The 9,688-nt window shown below is 47.3% G+C and overlaps 1 protein-coding gene across 19 annotated transcripts in view; it reads left to right on the top strand.

Moving 5' to 3' along the window:
* Window positions 1-1,279: 1,279 nt before the first annotated feature.
* The window catches only part of LOC149321295 (membrane-associated guanylate kinase, WW and PDZ domain-containing protein 1), a 607,636-nt gene continuing 599,227 nt past the window's right edge, over window positions 1,280-9,688 (top strand). For all 19 annotated transcript variants that reach the window (XM_089519146.1, XM_089519138.1, XM_089519129.1 and 16 more), the window contains exon 1: window positions 1,280-2,126. In XM_089519146.1, coding sequence (XP_089375272.1) covers window positions 1,805-2,126 — 322 coding nt within the window. In that variant the 5' untranslated portion in view covers window positions 1,280-1,804. The remainder of the gene's footprint in view (window positions 2,127-9,688) is intronic.

Genomic DNA, 9,688 nt, shown 5'->3' with positions numbered 1-9,688 from the left:
ACCTGCAAAAGCTTGCAACCTGTAAGATGTAAACTTTAGCTCCTTTTTGTGACGAAGGAGCCTGTGGAGCTGCGAAAGCTTGTGACGTGCATCATGTAAACTTTAACACCTTTGCCTGACAAAGAAACCCTTGGGAGCTGTGCAATGTGTATCATGTAAACTTTAGACCTTGCAACATGTACAAGGTGTATTTTGGTTCTTCAAAAAATGCCTCTGAGGAAGTAGGCTCAAGCCTAGGAAAGCTCAGGCTGCCAACGCCTTCCTCCCAGTGTTCCTCTCAGAGGTGCTACAATGTTGGTTTTTACAGTGTAACAAGGATAGTAGGCCTTTGAACTCTAGGGCTGGCTCCACACTGGAGAAATAACCCAGTTTGGCACCGCTTTAACTTGTTGTCTGGCTCAAGGCTATGGAAATCTGGGAGTTGGGAGTTTGTTGTGGGGCCCAAGCGGAAGGTGCCAAACCAGGTTATTTCTCCAGTGTGGATGCAACCTAGGACAGGTAGGTTCACCTGAGAGAGTGGCCATAAGTGGGGAACAACTTGGAAGGCACACCACAACCACAACCGCCCTAGCAGCAAAGGGGCCAGGCTGTGGAAAGTAAGAAACAAAGCAACCCCCCTCCTCCCTCATACACTCCTGAACAAATCAGAAACATCTGTCCAGCCTAGTTTCTGGTTCAGGGCACACTGAGCCTGTGAAGGAAGGGCAGCAGCAGTGGCTTCAGCAACAAGGAAGAGGAAGAGGGAGGAAGAGTTTTTTTGGGGGGGAGAAGGGGGAGGAGCATCCTGGGGCGCATGCGCAGTCCCTTCCTGGCTCTTTTTAGGAGGGGGGAAGAGAGCCCCGCGCGATGGAGCGCAGTGTAACAAAACAAGCGTCGGCTTTGTAGTGGCTTAAAGGAGCCGCGCTCGGGAGGGAGGGAGCCAAAAGTGAGGGATCAGGAGGGAAAGGGAGATTGAGAGAAGAGGCCCAAAGAAGAGCCCAGGAGGCGGGAGTTGGGAGCCTGGGGGGGTTTGTTTTGGAGAAAATAGAGCCAGGGCTCGCTTGTTCCCAGGTGGGACGGCAGGGAAGAGAGGGAGCAGGGGCTTCCATCCCTGAGGGGAGAGGAGAGAGAAGGGAAGGGAAGGGAAGGAGGGTTACTTAACAAGGAGAGAGAGCTAGAAGAAAGAGAAGAAGAGAAAGAGAGACAGGAGAGAGAGGAAGAAAGGGGAGGAAGAGGAGAAGAGTGGTAGAAGGAGAAAGAAGGAGATAGAAGGAGGAGGAGGAGGAGGAGAAAGGTAGAAGAAGAAGAAGAAGGAAAAGGAGAAAAAGCGAGAGGAGGAGGAGGAGGAGGAGGAGGAAGAGTGGTGGAAGGAGGAGAGTAAAGAAGGAGATAGAAGAAGAGGGAGGAAAAGGAGAAAAAGCGGGAGGAGGAAGAAGAAGAGGAGGAGGAGAAAGGTAGAAGAAGGAGAAAAGAGGAGGGGAAAGAAGACAGATAGAAAAAGGAGAAGGGGAAGGAGGAGGAGGAAGATCAAAGCAGGGGAAAGAAAGAGAGGAATCGGAGGAGGAGGAGGCGGCCGAGGGGAATCCCGGGGAGGGCGGCGAGGGCCAGGCTCGGTTCCCGGCGATGGGGAGCCCTGGGTCCTCCTTCTCCTCGTCCTCTTCGTGCTCGGAGGCGCCGGGCAGGAGGCGCCGGGCCAAGGGTTCCCTCTAAGGATGGCTTGAGGAGCGGCGCCTGGGCGAAGTCGGCGCGGGAGGCCCCTGGGCTGCCTCTGCTTTTCCTTGGGCTCCCCTTTCCCCTGGCTTTCGTTCTCTTTGGAGGGAGCGCCATGTCGCGGGTGCTCCAGAAGAAGCACCACTGGACGGCCAAGGTGCACCAGTGCGCCCTGAGCCGGGACGCCGAGGGCCGGCTGGCGGTGGCCATCCTCGGGGGAGCCGAGTTCGGGGAGTTCCCTTACGTCGGGCCCGCCGAGGGGGAGCAGGAGGTCGGGGAGGCCCCAGGAGGAGGAGGAGGAGGAGAGGGCTCCCTGGGCGAAGGGGAGCTGCTCCTGGAGGTGCAGGGCGTCCGCGTCTCCGGCTTGCCCCGCTACGACGTCCTGGCCGTCCTCCGCAGCTGCAAGGACCCCGTCCTCTTCAAGGCCGTCCGACAAGGTCAGGAAGCCACAGCCACAGCCACAGGGGGCTTGTGTGTGTGTGTGGGGGGGGGTGGTCTGTTGGTAGGGTTGCCATGTTGAAAGCCCACCAGGGCTCCTGTGCTTTTAAGGGTTGAGGGGCTTTGGGGTGTATTTATGTCGCGTGTAGGACAACTGCAGCAAACAACACCACAGCCATAACAGTGGGTGATGGCTCTGGCTGTGTGTGTGGATTATAGGTGGGTAGGGTTGCCATACTGAAAACTCATGAGGGCTCTTGTACTTTTAAGGGTTAGGGGCATGTGGAGTGTGCTTGTGTTGTGTATGGGACAACTGCAACAACCAGCACCGCAATCACAAAGGGGAGGATGGGACACCATGAGTCAAGATTGTGCAAGATTGTGGATGTGTGTTGTATCTGGGACAACCACAACCGTGGGTGCGGGGCTGTAGTGTGTGTGTATGTGTGTGTGGGGGTTATGTGTGGGTAGGGTTGCCATACTGAAAATCCATGAAGGCTTCTATACTTTTAATGGTTGAGGGACTTTGTTGTGTGTGGGACAACTGCAACAACCAACACCACAACTCTAAGCACAGTGGGTGAGGGGCTTTGGGCGTGTGGGACAACCACAGCAACCATCACTACAGCTGCAACAGAGGGTCTGGAGCTGTGGGGTGTGTGTATGTGGGAGTTATGTGTGGGTAGGGTTGCTATACTGAAAACCTATGAGGGCTCCTGTACTTTTAATGGTTGTGGAGAAGAGGACAAGCAATTCCTGCTGAAAGTTCATCTCCTGCATCTGAGGAAGTAGACTGAAGTCTCCAAAAGCTCACACTGCCAACTTCTTTCTTTCAGTGAGTCCCAAAGGTGCTCCAAGATCTCTCCACAGACTGATTCCACAGACTAACACAGCTAGGTTTTTGAATTCTACCTATTAAATGTACAGGTGTCTTCTTCAGTTTTCAACATTGCAACCCTATGTGTGGGAGGAGCGCAACAACCAGCGTCACAACCACACAGTGGGTGAGGGGTTTTGAGGTGTGTGTGTGTGTGTGTTGTGTGTGGGACACAGGTGTGACCGTGGAGGTGAGGCTTCTTTCCCTCAGCCACAGGAGAACTAGAGGTCCTAAGCCAACAAGGAGGACAAGGCACTGAAAAATGGAGGACAGTCAAGGAAAAAAGGGAGGGAGTGCATGGTACCAAATTAAAGCTAAAACCACTCATGCACCTTAGGCTTGTTGGAAATGGAGGACTTTTTGGAATGCCTTCTGGACAGAAGGTGGAAATGGAGGACCTGTCCTGGAAAAGGAGAAGGATCTCTGGCCATCCTGCTCAGGCATGGCAGGTTCTTGGGCTGCGGTTTTGCCTCAAGAGTTGGTTGGCGGGCTGCAAAGGATGCTCAGTCCCTTCTCTTCTTTCCTCTTCTTTTCCTTTCTCCTCCTCAGGCAGGACAGGGAGGGCTCCGCTGCTTTGCTCTCAGCTTCAGGCTTCTTTTCTTTTTGGCTGGAAGTCCCTCCTCTCCATCCGCATTGATGCGGCGGGGAGACTTTCTCCTCCTGGGACCAGAGGTGCCTCTACACTGCAGAAACAGTGCAACTTTGACACCACTTTATCTGCCCAGGCACCATCCTCCAGGATGCAGGGATTCTCACTTTTGTGAGGCACCAGCATTCTTTCATAGAATCCTAGAAAAGTTGGAAGAGACCCCAAGAGCCACCCAGTCCAACCCCCTGCCATGCAGGAGGACACAATTAAAACACTCCCAAAAGATAGCCATCCAACCTCTGTTTAAAAGCATCCAAAGAAGGAGACTCCATCACTCTCCCAGGGAGTGTGTTCCACTGTCAAACTGCTTTTACTGTCAGAAAGTTCTTCCTGATGTTGATCTGGAAGCTCTTTTTCTGTAGTTTGAATTGATTGCTCCAGGTCCTGTTCTCTGGAGCTGCAGAAGAAAAAAACTTGCTCCATCTTCAGTATGACATCCCTTCAAATATTTAAACAGGGCTATCATAATCCCCTCTTAACCTTCTCTTTTTCAGGCTAAAATACCCAGCTCCCTAATTCAATTGTCATAGGGCACTGCTTTCCTTTGCTAAAGGTCTTGTAAAACTACAAATCCAAGGGTTCCATAGGATGGAGCTACAGCACCTAAAGTGGTGTCAGACTGCATTATTTCCACTATGTAGATGCTCCCTAGCTGTGGGGTCTGGGTTTTTTGAGGCCGGCCAAGTGATCTCAAAAGATGCGAACCCAGCAAAATCAACTTTGGTGTCTTTGCCTCCTTGGCTTAGCATGGGCATCTAATTGGGAGTCTGGATACTCGTTGTTGAGGCACTCCAGGCATGTTCAGAGACAAATTCTTCTCACCCAGTGGGTGGTAGGGATTCTGATTCATCATATTTAGCCCTTCTTTTTGTTCTGTCTTACAAACCTGTGTTGTGTGGATCATGAGACTCCTGTTATGAATCTGCTGGATCGTTAAGGTGCATATCTCTGTGATCTTCATCACAGTTTGATTCAGGTTGTTCCTCACAGGTGAGAAGTTGGGACTCTGGATCTAGTTTGCAGGGTTTCATGAAGCCTGTTCAGCTCTGTACAAGTTGAATAATCCCTTATCTGGAATTCTGAAATCCAAAATACTCTAAAACGTGGGTGGCTGAGATAGTGACACCTGTGCTTTCTGTTGGTTCAGTGTATACAAACTTTGCTGAATGTACAAAATTATTAAAAGTACTATTTATAAAATTACCTCCAGGCAATGTGTATAAGGTGTATATGAAACATCAATGAATATGCAAATATTAAAAATCTGACAAACGCCAAACTCCAAAACACTTCTGGCCCCAAGCATTTCGGATAAGGGAGACTCAACCTGCTACAGAGTTTCTGTTCAGCAGAGTGTAACGGAGTTGAAGTGAGCCACCAATGAGACGCAGTTTAATTTCTAATCTGCTCTATCCCTAGGGGCATGTTGGTGTAGTTTACTTCTGAAACTCCCAATGCAACTTGCTTAGTTACACCAAGAATAAAAAGAAAATGGAATGTATCATTACATTTTATAATAGTTGTGAAAATAGCATATATCCTTGAAACCTCAGACCTACACAAACTGTTCTCTTTCCTTGAAGAAAAACCAAATAATTGTGGTGTCCCCTGTATGGATTGGTTGATTCCTGTCCAGAGGTATGAGGTGGTTCCATAGTATTATGTCATTGTGTGTGTCAGACATTCAGAAAGGAACCAGGACAAATTCAGTGGAACAGGTTCAGTTGCTTCCATTTTCTAGAGCATTAGCCATGAAGAGTAAGAAGTTAATCACAGGATCATAAGAGTTGGAAAAGAAGTTGCAGCAGAAATAGCAAAAAGTTCTGCGAGATCTTAAACAAGTGTGTGTGTGCCTTGAAGATGCCTGTCTACTCATGCTGACCCCTTGAATTTCATAGGATTTACTTGTTGTACACCTTCAAGCCATCACCAATTTATGGTGGCCAGCGTAAGGGGTTTTCTTGCCAAGATTTGTTCAGAGATTTTCCATTGCCTTCCCCTGAGGCTGAGAGAGTGTGATTTGCCCAAGGTCATCCAGCAGGTTTCATGGCTGCATGGAGAATCAAACCCTGGTCTCCAGAGTCACAGTCCGGCACTCAAACCACTATGCCATGCTGGTTTTCTTAGTCAAGGAACACTGACATGTGGTTTTTCAGTTCCTTCCTCTGAAATAGAGCCTACAACACCTCGTATTTGTTTCCTGTCTCCCATCCAAGTACAGTTGGACCTCTTTATCATGGATCCTTTATCCATCCATGGCTTGAAAATATTCCCAAAAAATATACATTCCAAAAAGCATACCTTGCCTTTGCCATTTTATATAAGGAAAACAATTTTACAGTGCCATGTTATTTAATGGGATTTGAATGTCCATGGATTTTTGTATTCCTGAACCAAATCCCAGTGGATATCAAGGGCCCACTGTACTAACCAGGGGTGGCCAAGATCAGATGGTATCTGGTGCCTTTAGAGTAAACCTAATGTGCCATAAACCTTTGTGAACTGGAGTGTGTTATGGTGTATGCTAACAATAAATCATTCTTTTATTTTTTGTGGGTTTCTCTTCCAGCCACAGATGCTGGCGAAACATCACGAAGAAACTCTTCTAGAACATGGCCACATAGCCCGAAAAACTCACAAAAAACTATGGATGCTGGCCATGAAAGCCTTCGACTTCAAACCATTCTTTTCTTTTTTCTTTTTTTGAAGGAAGCTCTATTTTGGCTCTGGAGGAGGCTGGGTTGGCATTTCCCAGACAAAGCAAGCCACAGTATGGTAGTTGTCTTGGATGTGAGAGATGCTGAAACATCCTACGGACACTGGCAAACCAAACTATTTTTCTCCTTTTTGAGTGCTGTGTTTGTGGGGGTGTTTCTTCTGAGGTTGTGCTTCTTTGTTGGTCCTGTGGAGGTATCAGTGAGGTTGTGGTTAGAGTGTTTGTCAAAGGGGAAGGTGGTTTCTGTGAAAAGAAAATTGCCAGGCAATGGAGGGTGTTAGTATGTTTCAGATACTTATCAGACTTCAGCTGGGGTTTTATTGGTCTCCTAAAGATCACATAGCCAGGCGAGCAGCAGGAAACACAGTTTGTTGGAGTATTTCAGCAGTCCTTTAGTGATGGTGCTGGGGAGATGTTTCTAAATAATGCAGTCTTGAGTGTTTTGCTTTCCCCAAAGGCTTCTGTGCTTTCTCCTTTTATGCTCTGAAGGAGAATACACTGGCTTTCTTTCTTCTTCTTCTTCTTCTTCTTCTTCTTAACCTTTATCTTCTCTTAATCAGTATTTGTTGCAGTGGACAGAGCCACCTTTAGGGAGCTTTTTGCTGCCCCCCCCCCCTTATAAAGAATACACAAATCAGTCTGGCTTTAGCATGGCATAGTGGTTTGAGTGTTGGACCATGACTCTGGAGAACAGGGTTCAATTCCCAGCTCAGCCGTGAAACCCACTTGGTGACCGTGGGCAAGTCACATTCTCTCAGCTTCAGGGGAAAGCAATGGCAAACCATCCCTAAACAAATCTTATCAAGAAAATCTCATGGTAGGTTTGCTTTATGGTCACCATAAATCAGAAATGACTGGAAGGCACACAACAACAACAACAACTCTCCTTGTCCTGTCATTCTGATAGTAACTGAATGACCCTATGAAAAGGAGGAAGGAGCATTTTCCTTTTGTTTGAATGCCAAGGCAGTAACTGAAAATGACAATCTGATTCACCTAGTAATTTGAACTTTCCTACTTTTTTTCTTGGGACTTGGATTTAAATTTGATTGCCTGTGCCCATTGCTTTAGTCCTGGCTCCTAAAGTGACCATTTGTTTAAAGATATTCTTTTAAGAAACTGCACCAGAGCCTCTGGACACAGATGGTTCTGGGAAGGGTTTTGCTGTTCTTTCACACTCTGTCAGATGGTGAGTTCTTGGGTCTAGTGGCAAATTCTATTAGGGAGTCAAACAAATATTTCATCTGACTGGGCTAAGAGGAATTTCTGGAGAGATAGACTCCTCCTGCAGTGATGTATCCCTTTGAATTGGAACATTTGGTTGCTTTGCTGAAGGATGACTAATGTGTGTGTGTGTGTGTGTGTGTGTGTGTGTATATTAAGTGTAAGCATGTGATTGCCAGCTGCCTCCCTCACTTTGTGTCAAAAGGTTGGCATAGATTCTGCATGGGGAATGGATTATTCCCCCCCCCCCCTTCTTCTCCCATGCCTGCCAGGAATGGTTTATTTATTTTTCTTGCTTTGCTGAAATCCCAAATGTTCAGACTACTTTCAGACTTCCTTAGTAACTGGATTGCTCTAAATAAGTGTGGAGTAACTTGATGCTTCCTTCTCTGGACTGTTTCTTAAGGGCATTCATCGGCCTAAAGACACTTGACATCCAGGCAGTGCCCAGGGAAGCAAGCAGGCTCTCTTTGACCTGGTGATGAGGCAAACCAAGTCACTATACTAGAAAAGTGGTGGAAGTTATTCCACTCGTATATGACTACATGGCCACTGATGGCAATCACCTGAACATCTCAATGTTGTGATTCGTATGTTTTCCCTGTTGGCATGCAGTGAGCCTTTTCCTTTGCCAGCTTTCCCTTTGCCAGACAAGTCAGCAGCTTGTAGGAGTAGGATGATTCCGCCTCTGGTGGTCTCCAGCTCATTTCTGCTTTATTAAATATGATTACCTGTCATCATCAGATAGATCCTCTGTGTTCAGAAGCAGTGTAGCTTGGTGAGCTAACCGTGGTTGTTGATGAGACCCACGGGTTGATACAGCAGGACAGTTTTTGTCTCTTAGCTGGTCTTCCAAATGACAAAGTGCCAAGAGGTTGTTGTCAAGATTTGCTCTTGAAGCAGGAATGGGAAAGATATTTTATACTCCTCCAGATGTTTTAGACTCCTGACTCCCACAATCCATCACCACTGGCTTTGCTGGTTGGGACTTCTAGGAGCTGAAGCCCAAAACAAGAAAGAAGGCCAACAGTTCCTGTCTTTAAGCTTCCAGTGGGCTTTCTGAGCCTGCTAGCTTTCTTTTCCTCTTAGGTTTTGTTGTGAAAATGAGTAAATGCTACCTGGCAAATTGGCTTTATATTATCCTAAGTGCACTTTGGGGAGTTTTGAGCAATTCTCCCTGTGCGTTAAGAGGCTCCCTATTGACAAATCCTTGCCTTATATCATATCAAAAGGATGGCTTTTTTCCTTTCCTCAAAGGATTTTTCAGATGAGGTTTGTGTCAACAGTTGGTTGAAGGATGTAAGCTGCATTCAGTATTTCTCAAGGCAGGAAAGATGAGGTGTCAATTAAGCAAATAAATTATGTCTGGCCCACTTTCATGCATGTTGCAAATTTTGCTAAGCCTTCTAAAAGGTTTGAGTGACAAACTTAATGATGTAATGCAGACACAATGTGTTGTTTCACTTTTTTGATTGGATCTCTCTAACATGTTGTCATTACTCATTTTGTGTTCCAACAAAAGCCTGCCATTGTTCGCTTAATTTGGTCAGTACTTCGGACTACCTCTATGGGCAGAAGGACAGAATTCATTACATCACAAAGCTCAATGCTGTCACCATATCCTATGAAGCTTCACTTAACAGATGTGTTAACACATGGCTGTGTGTGGTTTGTTGTTAATAATAATAATAATAATATGTTTTATTTATAGACCGCTATTCCGCAATGATCATAGCGGTGTACAGTAAAAATCTTAATGCAATACAAATACAAGGTGACAAAGGAGGGAGAAGTCTCGTCCTTCAGGCAGTCCCTGATGTTGCTGGGTCTGCCTGATGACTCCCTCTGAGGCCAAGATGACAGTTACAAGAGGGAGGGGCCTCTTCCTTCAGACAGTCCCTGATGTTACTGGGTCTGCCTGATGGCTCCCTCTGAGGCCGAGATGACAGTTGAGGAGGGAGGGGCCTCTTCCTTCAGGCAGTCCCTGATGTTGCTGGGTCTGCCTGATGGCTCCCTCTGAGGCCGAGATGACAGTTGAGGAGGGAGGGGCCTCTTCCTTCAGGCAGTCCAAGATGTTGCTGGGTCTGCCTGATCG

The sequence above is a fragment of the Sceloporus occidentalis genome, unplaced genomic scaffold (assembly GCF_023333645.1).
Source record: "Sceloporus occidentalis isolate IW3139 unplaced genomic scaffold, rSceOcc1.0.p SCAF_1, whole genome shotgun sequence".
NCBI classification, from domain to species: domain Eukaryota; kingdom Metazoa; phylum Chordata; class Lepidosauria; order Squamata; family Phrynosomatidae; genus Sceloporus; species Sceloporus occidentalis.
Note: the sequence above shows the minus strand (reverse complement) of the source record. Positions and strands in the feature narration are given on the sequence as shown.